The 14,710-nt window shown below is 36.1% G+C and overlaps 1 protein-coding gene across 4 annotated transcripts in view; it reads right to left on the reverse strand.

Annotated features, from left to right (window-relative positions):
• The window catches only part of LOC139145768 (GRAM domain-containing protein 4-like), a 61,679-nt gene that overhangs the window by 19,727 nt on the left and 27,242 nt on the right, over positions 1 to 14,710 (reverse strand). For 3 of the 4 annotated variants that reach the window (XM_070717071.1, XM_070717073.1, XM_070717074.1), the window contains 5 exons: positions 13,793 to 13,816; positions 12,119 to 12,167; positions 10,786 to 10,904; positions 9,530 to 9,639; positions 5,177 to 5,331 (listed from right to left, as the gene is read on the reverse strand). In XM_070717071.1, coding sequence (XP_070573172.1) covers positions 5,177 to 5,331; positions 9,530 to 9,639; positions 10,786 to 10,904; positions 12,119 to 12,167; positions 13,793 to 13,816 — 457 coding nt within the window. The remainder of the gene's footprint in view (positions 1 to 5,176; positions 5,332 to 9,529; positions 9,640 to 10,785; positions 10,905 to 12,118; positions 12,168 to 13,792; positions 13,817 to 14,710) is intronic. The other variant, XM_070717072.1, reaches the window with a different exon arrangement.

Below are 14,710 nucleotides of genomic sequence, written 5' to 3' on the forward strand. Positions count from 1 at the left end.
CACCATTTTGATCATTCCTATCAACCTGTAAACCAAATATCAAAGCTGTCAGACAAGTAATTTTTGACAAAAAATGACAAAAATTGCCTAAAACTACACAAATTTGCATATTTCTGCACAACTTGAACAATTTATCTGAAAAAGGTCATCCCTAGGGACCTATATCCCAATAATCCACGCTGCCTGACCTGCAATCCTTAAGAGGAAGATATTTAAATATTTTTTGACCAAAAATTACAAAAATTGCCTAAAAAACAAATTTGCATATTTTACCATGATTTGCACCAACTTTAAGGTCACCCCAAGTGAACAGTATATCAAATTTCAAAGCAATTGGACAAGCGATTTCAGAGAAGATTTTTTTACCAAAAACAGTATAAAAACCCAAAACATACAAGAATGCAAATTTCACCATGATTTGAACAAACCTAATTGAGGTCACCCAAAGTATTATGCATATCAAATTTCAAAGCAATCAAACATGCGATTTCAGAGAAGGCAGCAATTGTTTACAGATGTACAGCGGACAGATGACGGATGGATGAATGATGACAGAAAATCAGCCTATTTGATAAGCACAATGTTGCTGACAGCGGAGCTTGAAATGCCCCATAATAGAAATACAAAAACTTCAACAACATTTCAACAAACTGACTGAACATGCATACCAAGATTCAATGCAATTGGCCAAATGGTTCAGAGGAGGTGATTTTTTTGACAAAAGACTGAAAAATTTACCCCAAAAATCCAAACATGCAAATTTCACCAGAATTTGAAAACACCTAATATGGTTACCTAAAGAAACCTGGATGTAAGTTTCAACAAAATCTTGCCTACAGTCACAGAGTTTAAGCAATATGTAGGATTTTCCTTTTTTATACATACAGATGCCGCCAACTTACCATATAGTTGTCTTTGGTTTATATACATATACCAAATGTAAGCTAAAAAGCATCATATTTTTATCTTTATTATTTCTTAATTACATGTCTTTTGTACAGGACTAGAATGCTTTTAGAGTAAACAGAACTTCAGTTATAAGACAAACTAGAGTTAGAAATCATGAAGTCCATTAGCCATTGTTTACATATTGCTGATAAGCAACCTCTTTCTCTGTTTTTGGTATAATTTTCCTTGCCTTCTCATGTCTTTCAGCCATTGTTTACATGGAGGTTCAAGTGATATATATGCGATAATACCGTATTTCGCCTGGTAAACGCCCCTGCTCAGGAAAACGCCCCTCCCCCAACCTTTGTTTTCAATAAAATCTGAGGGTATATTCCAGAAAACGCCCCCCTCTCCCGTCATTGGAGACTCCCTAACGTCAACATGGTCGAGAAGAGACACGTAACATTTTTTGTTTTACTCGAATAAAAACGAAGAAAAAAGTGTCTCTGTGTTGTTTAATTAGGTGTGTGAGGTGTGTGTGTGTGCGTTCTATTTTGGGTTAAACGGCAACTCTTTTTGGAGTATGTGCTGGCCCTGAAAAGGGCCGTTTGGTCTGTGCTGTTGTCAGAAACAGCGGGAATTACGTTACAGTCATAGTAAATTTAGACCGATGACTGCGTAGAATTTGTCGGATTTGATCAACTTTATTGGATTTCACTATAAACCCAACGTTGCAAAGTTGCAGCACTCCATATCTTGGAGAATGATATGAAGCAGGTTGCTTTGGTTTCAGGTAGTAATGACGATTCACTGCAACATCAGCGTCCATGACTGCCGACATGAGTTTTGCAACGTCTCGCCTCAAACTTGCTACTTTCTTGTTGTCATTGACGACAGTGACGGCATTTCTGTCGTGCACGTTACTCGACTGACGTTGAAGGTTGTATACTTCACCAACTTTGAGCTGACGATGAGCGTAGTGCGGTATGCCAACGACTGGAATTAACTTTATGATGACGTAAACCATCGTAAAACTTGTAATCTGACCACGACAATTACGTTTATGCCAGCGTCTTGCTCCGAACGCAGAATTTATAGCCTGACATCGGGAGTTTGATTGACAGTTCACCAAACTCATTTTTTCATCAACATGCAACACGTTAACAAAAGAGCCGATGTTGCGTCGGCATATTCATTCACACTCAACACAATAACAAAGGAGCCAGTTTCGGCAAACACTTTGACGGTCACAACAAAGTTACAGAGTAGGGGACCGACAAAGGCATGATTTACAGCAGCTCCGGCTTGCTATACGCTCTGACATTTACACCGCACACAAATGAGGATGGCTCGGCGAATGTACATGAAGAGGATTCAAGCTTTGCTGACACTTTCTTTAGAAGTTCTTTTTTCTACAATTTTAACATGTTGCTGGTATTTCTCTTACGTTCGCTAATATATGTAATAAAAGAGAGAAAAATTAACACCTTACTGGTATTTCTCTTACGTTTGCTAATATGAAATAAAAGAGAGAAAAACTATTTTGTCACCATAGCAATACGATTTCACATTTGAGCAACATGTCTACTCCAAGTATCAGCAAGGTAAAGCGTAGCTTCACCATTCAGCAGAAGCTGCAAGTCGTTGAAACGATTCGTGAGAAGGGACTCAGTCTACAACTCGCAGCAAAGCAGCTGGGCATCAACAGAAAATGTTTACGGGAGTGGAGTAGCAAGTACGAAGAGCTACTCCAATACAACGGCGGCCGAGACAAGAAACGTCGCAAACTGCACGAGGGTGCTCCACCTCGCTCAGTTGAGTTGGACACTGATGTGTTTGACTTTTTGTGCGATGAAAGGGCTGAAGGCAGAGTGGTCACCAACTACATGCTCCAAGCACATGCCAGAGAACGAGCAGCTCAGTTTGGTATCACCGAATTTAAAGCATCTACGGGATGGTTACGGTTCTGGAAGACCCGGTTCTATGTTGGTATACGCAAAGGTACGTACCCTAATTCATCGTAAACGCAAAGAGCACTTGCTAGTTTTTAAAAACAATCAATCAATGGTTTTTAAAATACGGCACAAGGTAATAAAATAAAGTTACTAGAAGTCAGACTAAGAGAACAGGACGTAAAAATAACAAGTTAAGATTTACACAGGAAAGAGGATTTTTCTGTTTAAATTTTATTCCACTTGTACACTGATATAAATGTTTATTTTAATTTTTTTTAATTTTTTTTTTAGGTACGAACGATTCCCAGAAGCTGCCTGAAGATTACTGCGAGCAGATTACAGCATTCAGAACCAGCATCAGACATCTCCGAGAACGCCATGACTACACTCTGTACAACATCGGCAATATGGACGAGACAATGGTTAGGTTCGACAACGCCCCATCGTCCAACAACGTACAAGGTGAGAAGTCTGTCCGCATTGCGACTACTGGTGGTAAGAAACATGGTTTCAACGTCGCCTTGTCTTGCCGAGCCAGTGGACATAAGGACCCAGCCTTCATAATTTTCAGGTAAGACAATGTTTCGTTGAAGTCAGAGCCCCTGCGGTTACCGTTTGTGATGACTTGTTTACCTGTTTACATACCCGCCAGAATATTCAAGGTCACATAGGGGCACGAGTAACGTCGTCTGACTGGATTACACTTTCAAGCCTACCCTGCCATTATCTGATTATGTGTGTACACAATTACTTCGGGGGTACAGAAAACCGTTCTAGCCAATCAAACTTCATTAGACCTCACGTGATAGTGCAAGTGCAGTAACAATTTCTGTTATTTTCTTACAGAGAGCGGAATGGGCGATTGGGGCCAAGGGTGTTACAAGGACTAAGTGTTCCAGACAATGTCCGCATTACTGCTACCGAGAATGGCTTAATGACATCGGCGAAGATGGTGTTTTGGTACGACAACATTTGGGGTCGAAATGTTGACGATGTCCGGCGACTCCTAGTTCTCGACAGAGCCCACCAACATATGCTGCTGCTACTCGGGAAGCCGCCAACCACATCGATACGGATACCGTATTTGTACCCGCTGGTTGTATGTCGATCGTTCAGCTCCTGGACGTATCAGTCAACAAGCCGTTCAAAGACGCTATCCGTAAAGAATGGGTCCGGTACATGCAGGGAGGCTGCCAAACTGCATCTGGCAACCTGAAGCAGCCGTCGAGGCAGGATGTCGTGAACTGGGTGAGCCGGGCGTGGGCTAGCATTTCCGACGATATCATCCAGAAGTCATTCTTGGTGACAGCGATTGCCAACAACCTTGATGGCTCGGAAGATGACATGATATCCGAGAACATCAACAATGGTGACATCGAAGAATTACGTGATGAGGCTGTTGGACTTCTTTTTGACGACGATGGTGAAGACAGCGACCTGGACTTTGAAGGTTTTGATGACAATGACAGTGATAGGCCAACAGTTAGTAAGAAAGACTTGCGTGGTTTTTTAGACAGTTGTGATTAGCATGAGATCAAGATAAGCACAAGTAACAAACGCCGTTGTGAATTTGCACTATGAATTTCAAGCCATCTGATTTTTTCTGATTTTGATTTCTTTTTCTGATTTTGTGTTACATCAGTTGATTTATTTGATATTATTACTTTGAGTTGTATATTTATTATTTATTATTTATTGCTATTTTGAAATAAATAGTTGAGAGAAAAGATCAATGAATTCGAGAGTTTGTGTTACGCTCACTTCATTTCTAAAATCTCTCTTCGCCCCTGAAATTGACCTAATTAGCATAAATCTCTGGGGAGTTGATCGGCTAAACGCCCCCATGTTCATTTTCATCATTTTGAAGGCGGAGCCCGGGGGCGTTTACTCGGCGAAATACGGTATGTTCTCTAGCTTCAATAACAATGCATGACATTCATAGTTTTGGTGCTTTAATGTAGAGAACAATTTTCTAGAATTCAATTTTGCTGACTTTAAGAACAAATGTGAACAGTCCCATTTCTTACTGGCAGATGATGATAGCAATGTATATCTCCATAGCACTGCACTCAAATGTTTGCAGGCAGTTTTGATATAAAAAAGTCATTGTGAAACATAAATTGTTAACATGATTAGAAGTGTGAATCCTGATCATGTTGATAGATATTTTCATTCTGATCAAAATAATTAATTAATGCATGATTTTAAACAATTATAACCTGATATCCTAATGTTACGATTGGTGGTAATGAGATCTGAAGGTTCACTTTTGCTTGTCAAATACAGTTTAACACAGCAAAATCAAGAATAAAATTTTGAATACTTGTACTTACTTGTTCTCGTTCAGCCATTTGCATTCTTGTTTTCAGTTCAGCATCTGTTGGCAACTCTTTCCAGATCTTCACCATAGAATCATACCGGCGCTTGACCCTTGGGAATTTCCGATACACACTGTTGATTACAAACAACTTTACTCCCAAGAACAATCCTGTGCAAAGAAACACAATAACATGGTGTTTCACGGTCATTCAAAATATGTCATGTCTGAATGTCTCTGTCTTTGAGACTTGACAGTTTATTTGAAAACTTTATTCTGTATTTTGACTTATGTTCATATGAAAGTTGTAAATATTTGATGGCATACTGTAAGGCAAAATCATTTATTGACAATACTTCATTGAATATTTTTTGGTTGCATTAGCTTTTCCTGCAGTCTAAAGAAAGTCAAAAGAACATGCCAAGAGACTGAACGATCAGTTGGATCAAAAGTGACTGTTTTCAAGACATGCTCAGATATGCAAATGCATTCGGAAGATGCCTAGGACTAGAAGAGAGAATCTGTCAAAGAACTGTTGATGAATTTCTGATTTCTTTTGTTTTGTTTCATTTGTTGGCATTTCCATCTACAACAACGAAAAAACTCGGCAAGTTTTTCTTTTGTATGTGATCGAGTGAGAGTGTCTGAACTGCTAACATTATGCTGTAAGTGAACCCATTCCCCACTGTATTACCAAAATAAGAAACATGTAACACATTTATTTTCTTATTTTTTTGGACAGTATTTGCTCACAAGATATTCTTTCTTACTATACTCCCATATTTCTTGTTTCACGAAAAGAAGGAAATCTTAGATTAAGAATGTATCTGAATCTAGGAAGATTTCCTAGAATGTTTGAGATTTTAATATTAAGATTTGTTTTCTTGTTCAAATGATAATTAAGAAAATAGATTCCTGAATTAAGTTTAAATTGAATGTCCTCTTGTTTGTTCTTGAATAAGAAAATAAATCATCTTGAATTGAGAAAAGTACAAAGTAAAGTGAGAAAGTTTTTCTTGATACAGGAAAAGGAGGCACCGTCGACCAGTGGTTAGGGTAACGGACTCACTATCAGAGGATGGTCAGTTCCAGACCCCGATCAAGTCCCGAAAGATCCAGAGTATCGGATTCACTGTCAAAGGACGGTGAGTTTGAGACTCTAGCTTGGTGTTGTGCCCCTGAGCAAGGCACTTTACTCCTCAGTGCTCTTTTGAGTAGTGGGTTATGGGTACCTCATTCTGTAAATGGGCTAGCGCCTGTTGGATGATGAACGAAACAAAAAAAAGATATATAAAACAAGTCATTGTTGATGACACAGTCGAGTCCCCACTTGTTAATGAGTACTTTAATTACAAATTCTCGGAGAGGATAGAGTCCTCTTCATTAATTAGGTCTGTGATTAAAAATACTGCGATACATATGGGGCTTAACCCTTTCACCACCATGGTTTGTCCCAAATCCACTGTTTTCTATGGTAAAGTTGGACCTGTATACAGGGAACTGGGGTGAAAGGGTTAATGGCTGAGAATGAGTTCCATGGTGGTCAAAACATAAAACCAATGTAGGCCACCATCCTAATTACAAAAGGTCATTAAATGAGTCAATTAGTAATTAATCGACAGGATGTTACCAAACATTTTTGCATCCTATCATAACACTGATAGATTATTGCCAGTACCATATTTTATACAGTTTGATGCAGAGCTTCTGGACATTCCCCTAAAAACAAAAGTTCATCATGTAAATGCAAATTAGCAATTAATTTAACGATACTGCTAAGTGTCATTGAATTGTATTTACAACACAATGAGATCAACATCTGTACCAAGTTTCATCAAATTTGATACAGCTTTTCTTGACATATCAGCCAAATTACAAAAATTCAATAATTGACATTTTACTGCTACATGCCGTGAAACAAATTGATGTGGATATGTATGATGTAAGTCAATGTCCTTGTACTAACTTTGAATGATATTAGTGGAAATATGTCTGAGTTTTGGCTCTGTACATGAAAAAATGCAACTAAATGGCCACCAGGCAGCCATATTGCATTGGATTGTGAAACCAATTGAAATGCATATCTATTACATAATATGACAATACATCAATGTCATTGTATCAACTTTGAATAAAATTGGTTGATACATGTTTACATTATGGCTGCAGACATGAAAAACTCGTAACATAATGGCCACCATGCAAACATTGTATTTGATCTAACCGTAAAAAAAATCGAAGTGCATATGTATGACATAAATCAATGTCCTGGTACCATTTTGGATAAAATCGGTTGAGATATGCCTGAGTTATGGCTCTGGACATGAAAAAGCAAAACAAAATGGCCGCCATGCAGACATATTGAATCATATCGTGAAACAAAGTCATGTGCATATGTATGACATAGGTCAATGTCCTTGTATGAACTTTGAACAAAATCAGATGAGATGTGCCAAAGTTATGGCTCTCAACATGAAAAAATTGTAAGAAAATGGCCGGCATGTGACCATATTGGATCATATCGTGAAACGAATTGACGTACATATGCATGATATAAGTCGATGTCCTTGTACCAACTTTGAATAAAATCGGGTGATACATGTCTGAGTTATGGTTCGGGACATGAAAAAATCATAACAAAATGGCCGCCACACGGCCATATTGAATCGCATCGTGAAACAAATTGACTCGCATATGTATGACAAGGGTTGATGTCCTTGTACCAACTTACAATAAAATTCGTTGAGATGTGCCTGAGTTATGGCACCATACGGTACATGAAAAAAAAAATTGCCCTAAAAATACAAATATGAAAATTTCACCAGGTTCAACAAATCCAACAGAAGACAACCCTAAGATCAAGGGTATTAAGTTTCAAAGCAGTCCAACAAGAAATTTAGGAGAAAATAATTCTTTTTAACAAAAATTGGGAAAATCGCCCTTAAGAGTACAAATATGAAAATTTTGCCACAAATCTGATGGAGGCCAACCAAACAATCATGCATACCAAGTTTCAAGGCAATGGCACCAGTGTTTTCAGAGAAGAGGATTTTTTGACCAAAAATGGCAAAAATTGCCCTAAAAATAAGACTATCAAATTTTAACCAAACAATTTGAAAACATAGGGCCAAAGTCCCTGAAGCTACTATAGACATGGATACAAAATTAAGTATTTCCTGACTGTATGAAAGCATCTCACTAAGGTCATCCTAGGGACCTGTAAACCAAATATTAAAGCGGTTTTGAAAAAACAAGCAACCCAACAGTCAACAGAACTCTGCTGTGTTATGTAGAGAATAACTTTTTGTGACACACATGTACGGATGAAGAAGGTGGATATCTTTGATAGCTCATTTCAGGATGGCCTGACCAAAAATGGTAAAATTAGCTGCAAAAATACAAAATTGATGATTTCATCATAATTTCAATATATTACATTAAGATAAAGCCTAGGAACCTGTATACCAAATATCAAAGCTATCAGATGACTAACTTTTGAGAAACAACTATTTTGACCAAAAATGGCAAAAATTTACCGAAAAAAAAGTTGAAGATTTCATCAAATTTCAATATATCACACTAGGACAACCCCTAGGAACCTGTATACCAAATATCAAAGGCATCAGACGAGTAGTTTTTGAGAAACACATTTTTTGACCAAAAATGGCAAAAATTGCACCAAAAATACAAAATTGCAGATTTCATCATACATTCAATATATATCATATTAAGTTCATCTGTAGGAACCTGTATACCAAATATCAAAGCTGTCAGATGAGTGGTCTTGATGAAATAAAGTTTTGACCAAAAATGACAAAAAATTCCTTAAAAATACAGATTTGCATATTTCATCACAATTTGAACAAATCTAAGTTGGGTTATCCCTAGAGACCTGTATACCAAATAACAAAGTTGTCTGACCAGCGGTTATGAAGAAGAAGATTTTTTACCAAAAGCGCCTTTTATTGGCACTAATCTGCGCATTTTCAACAATATCAAATCCACATTATTCATGATAAAGAAAGCACATTTTCAAGACGTATGGAAATGCAATCGGTTTTAGATATTCACCAAATCTGTATTACAAAGTTCACACAACATTTCAGTTTGTAATTTTTATGCTATGAGCTCATTCATGGTCTACAGCCATATGGAGAGATTCACTTATACAGGGACATGGCCCTTTAGTAAGCCATTAGCTTTTAAAATCACAGGTGTTGGGTAAATGGCACAAGAGTTTCCAAATCATATTACTGGAGCTCCCTGTAGTATTTCAATACAATCGTGGTGAAAAAACAGTAATGGTACTGGGATTCCCTAAAACCCTGTGAGGCCAAGAAATTGTTATTGTCAGTACAACTTTACTCACCTGTAATCTTAAAGAGAAGTTTGCCAGGCAAGAATATGGATGCAACAAAGGCAACACTGCAGAAAAAATACAGCTTCCGTGTTGATTCAGGATGTTCCCACATTACAAGACTGAAATTGACAACATGATAATAATAACTTTATTACACTTCTATATTTTCTGTGGATACAGTATGGTGAAAAATAATAATAATAATAACAATAATCAAAAAAATAATTATAAAACTTGAAAAATATTAGGAAGGAAAGGCAAAACAAATGATAATAATGTAGTAAGTTTTCAGACAGTGATCCAAATCAGCATCATTGTTTGTTCATTATGGAAATGATCTCTGTGACCAGGGCCATGTTCCAGGGCCATTACTGGTGTGGCCAAATCATATCTTTTGCCTTATGTCAAAGTTGAGCCTTGATATCAGGAACTGGATTAAAGAGGTAAATGGAGGGCACATAATACATGGTTATTCACAAAATTATTGTGATTTATGTCCCAGTACATTGTGCGGCAGAGCTAGGTCCAAGATATTCAAGGACAATACTATAAGCATGCGATCTATGAGGAGATAAATAAGAGTATTTTGTGAATAACCTTATCACGATATACCTTCTAGAGTTCAATTTTATTAGCAAAGTTGAAAAAGTAAAGTTTTCAGTAAGTCCTGTATGTGCAATTTGTCGTACAATTGTGCATTGGCTAGGTAGTTGTCCAGTCCATCTGCTAAGGATATGGCCAAATAAAAAGTTCAACTCACACAGTGGAGAAATTCTTATATTAATTTTATTAGCAGAATTATTCGCATAAACTCATAAGTCTATGACAGTTCTCCACAGACTCTGTGGCTTGGTCATCATGAGATATGTAACAAAATAATAATGACATCATGTCAAATTTTCCTTGTGTTGACCTGAAACCACTTTGAGGTCAAAGGTCAAAATAGCATTCAATGCCACCACAAATAAATATACTGCTCATCACTAATACTGGACTCTGCACCACTAACACCGAAATTTACTGTACCAAAAAACTCCATAGGATACAGACACAGGCATGTACGATACCAGGAACAAAAGTGCATGCATGCAAAACAACCATTACCATAGCAATATTTGAAAAAATTCTATCAAGAAATGCTATAGAAATAGAAAATTTGAAAAAAAAAATGAACTATTTATAATTCACTCCCTGGACTTTTGGTAACTGAAAAAAGTAGGCAACATATCTAGCATTAGATAGGTAGAGAACATGCAGTAACTTACTTCTTTAATTTTTCAAGACTGTCTGCAGCTTTTCCCATTAGGTTTTGTACCTTTCTTGCAACCTGCAGTACCAACTGAAATTTATCCGACATACCTAGAGCTTTGTCACTGTCATTGTCCTTTGAAAAATAAGTACATATTGCAATTTATAATATAATGAATGTAGGACGAGTGACTGTAAGGTTTATTTTGAATTCTTTACACAGCAAAGCACCACTTGACAAACATATTTTGTTGTGAAGTCAAATTACTATTGTGTTAGGACACTTTGTTTCATTTGTGGGTGTAACTTATGTCTTTGTTGCATGCAAAGATTAGTATCTTAAAGTCTTCAGAAATTTTCTTCTAAGAATGTTTTGGATATTTGTCTTTTCAGGTTTATAAAAAATCACCTCTAAGACAGCATAATCAACTGCTCTGATGATATTTACTGTACAAATTCTTTACAAACATCTGTCATACATTTTATGTCAAACATGGCATTGGAGCTCAATGGCCACTAAGTCACTTTTTTCTTCATATTGGTGAAGATCAGATTCCTTCATAGTTTGTTTAAATTTGCTTCTGTTTGAGTTTCTCTTATGTTTAGTACTTTGCATGTCTATGTAACAATCTCTGATATTTCCTGTTGTTTTTATCCTTGACCTTGTGATATTTTATGAGTGTTTGAGTTTATGAGTAAAGTTACTTTTGTTGTTGCATGTTGAAATGTATCAGAATGTTTTGAAACTGCTGAGGCTCTTAACTGCGCTAGTAGATTGTCATGACTTTCTGAGTAACCTTTGAAATGTGGCTGATGTTTTTGTGTGAGAATTTTTCTATTGCATCATTTGACCTTTGTCAATAATTTGGTCAAGATATGTTATTTCTTACGATGTACTTTCAAATGAAATCTGAAGGCCAGATGCATTTTGTTTATTTTTTGTGTGAACTGATCTAGCTTGCCTTGTGCTCTGATACACATACCAAATATATCATCTCTGTATTTCAAGAGAGAGATATCAATATTTAATGTTCTTGCATTATTCTCATTTCTGTCTTATAATATGTGATGACATTTTTTTCTGGTGAAGTTAAAGATTCAATATTAACCAGCATGTTAACAATAGAATATTAATTTATTATTGAATTCAAACCTATTGGTTTTTTAAAAGGATTCACCACATGATATAGCTATGTACATTTTGATTATCTTTTGTTTGTTCAGTGAAGTATCTGACTTTAATGCAATACATGACATCCAGGGCCACTCAGTCTCTCAAATGTACGTCTCTCTCTTTTCAAGACACCAATAAAATCTAATGCACTGTATATACTATTCTGTCAGACTCACCTCATCAATGAAGTCATACGGTAAGATACATATGTCAACATGCCAACCTCTGAAAAAGAGTTACAAAATATTTACAAGTGCAAATCTGACAGGATCATTCAGTTCATCTATGACTTGAATGATTGATGTGCAAGTACAGTATGATGCCTTGTCAACTGTTACTTATCATCATAGGACATTATATGTAATCCATAAAAGGATGGTATAATCTCATTAACTATTTTTCAAGAATCCTTTTTGCTTGTCATAGGCTATTGAAAGAAAGGCAACAAAAGAAAAGGGTGGAGGAGAATATGAGACACTCCGACAACAAAGCAATATATACTTATTGCAATATCTACCTAAGAGCACCACAGTGCATATGCCATCAATCAGATACAAGAATACATGAATTCCAATAATTAATATTAGAATCATTTCTATTCAATCAACTAAGAGCATACTGACCTGTATAAAGTGCATTAGACCCTAATAAAGTGCATTATACTCATTCACATAGTAGTGTTAAATCTAGGATATAGACAAATATATGTCACTAACACCTAACATCTTCGTGTTTTCACCTGATACAGTGCCAGTAATGTATTTTTATGGTATATTTTATCTCAAGAATATTGACTGATGATAAATATAACACATTTGGTTTTCCTCAGCTGGTTTCACTTAGTTAAAATCATCAAAAAAACATCACATAGAAACAGAACTGAATAAAAACTAAGCATCTTCTCACTGAATGACTGTTGGTGCTATAAAGTTAGTTACATAGCTGATCAAAATATTACTGAAGTAGATGATGATGGGCCATGTATGACACAGCATTCAAAAGATGTTGTATAGATTCTCAAAGTCTGCCAGTGCAACAAAGCATGGACTAACAGGTGAACACAGATGCAAGAATTTAAGGCGTTCAATCAACAGCATTCTTTGAGATCACCCTACATATACTCTGACAAACACAAGGCTGTGCAACTGAATTTTATAATGGTTTTCTGCTCCATTGTTTCATTTTACCCTTGCATCTGTAGATCTATATGTCTTTGAAAGCTTATGCTCCAGTGACATTCACTTGATCATAGCATGCTACCAAACTCTGAATTATTCAGTAAAAGAAATTCAGTGTATGCAAATAATCAGCATGTCAAACTCATCAAACTTTCAGCATAGCTAAGTAAATCTGATTAAAATCAGATAAACAATTCACTCATTTTGTGTAGCCTAATCTAGTTTCAAGTTTGTTACTGTGTAGTAATGAAATTTCACCAACACATAGACTTGGGAGGACAGGCTGAGAGTGGGTTTGGTGTCCCAAATAATATTTAGACGTTATTTGAATCCTGCTTTGTACATGGTTTGAATAAACCAGTGTGCTATGTCTGGTTCTCTATAAAGGATTGCATTTCAGAAATGAAGTCATGAAGTTAAAACAGGTGATAACACTTTGAATGTACTTTGAAAGGCACTCAAAAAACCATTATGCCCGCATATTTGCATGTAACTTAATTAAAAATTTTTCTATCCTAGATTCAACACTGCATTATATACAAGGCAAATCTTATACAAACATGAGTTTGTGTGTCTTCATGCATTAAGTACATGCATATATATTTTGTGAGTTTGAATATGTCATACACTATACCACCACCCTTTTTGAAGATAAGATATAGTGGTACATACTTGAACCAACCTAATGTCTGCAATCTAAAGTCAAACACAAGGGGGAAAATATACCAAACAATAAATGCAAAGATTAGGACAACTGTACTGTGTACGCACGCCAATAACCACATACACACACAGGCTATGGTTTCAAGATAAGTGTGAGTGGTTTGAAACCCATACAGATTATTCCAAATACAGATTTAGAGACAACATATTCTTACACAAAATATTATAGAAATGTACCCAACTCACTTGAACGAAGCCAAATGAGGTCATCCCTGGAATGCTGAAAGATGTATTTTGAAGTAATAGAATGACAGGTTCAAGACACAGTATTGTTTTTAAAGGAAATGCAAACTTTATGAAAATTTGATAAATTTGAACGGTGAAATATCTCTAGGAGGCTAAGCCTAAATCCGATCTGAAAGCTATTGGACCAGATGTATATTAATGTTGCTTTTTGGCTGAAAATTAAAAGACTTCTTGAACATTACGTTAGTAGTGTGGTTTGCATGTACCTGCAAGACTAAAGCTACACCGCCTTGTGTCTAGAGCTGGTAAGTGATATACAGACATTGGTACAATTGCTTTTCCCAAACAACAAATATTTTGACCAAAAATGGCAAAAATTGCACCAAAAATACAAAAGTGCAGATTTCATAATATATTCAATATATGATATTTAGTTCATCTGTAGGAATCTTTATACCAAATATCAAAGCTGTCAGACGAGCAGTTTTGATAAAATAAAGTTTTGACCAAAAATGACCAAAAAATTCCTTAAAAATACAGATTGGCATATTTCATCACAATTTGAACAAATCTAAATTGGGTTACCCCTAGGGACCTGTATACCAAATAACAAAGCTGTCTGACCAGCGGTTATGAAGAAGAAGATTTTTTACAAAAAAACGCCTTTTTTGGCACTAATTT

This window comes from Ptychodera flava, chromosome 12 (genome assembly GCF_041260155.1).
Source record: "Ptychodera flava strain L36383 chromosome 12, AS_Pfla_20210202, whole genome shotgun sequence".
NCBI lineage: Eukaryota > Metazoa > Hemichordata > Enteropneusta > Ptychoderidae > Ptychodera > Ptychodera flava.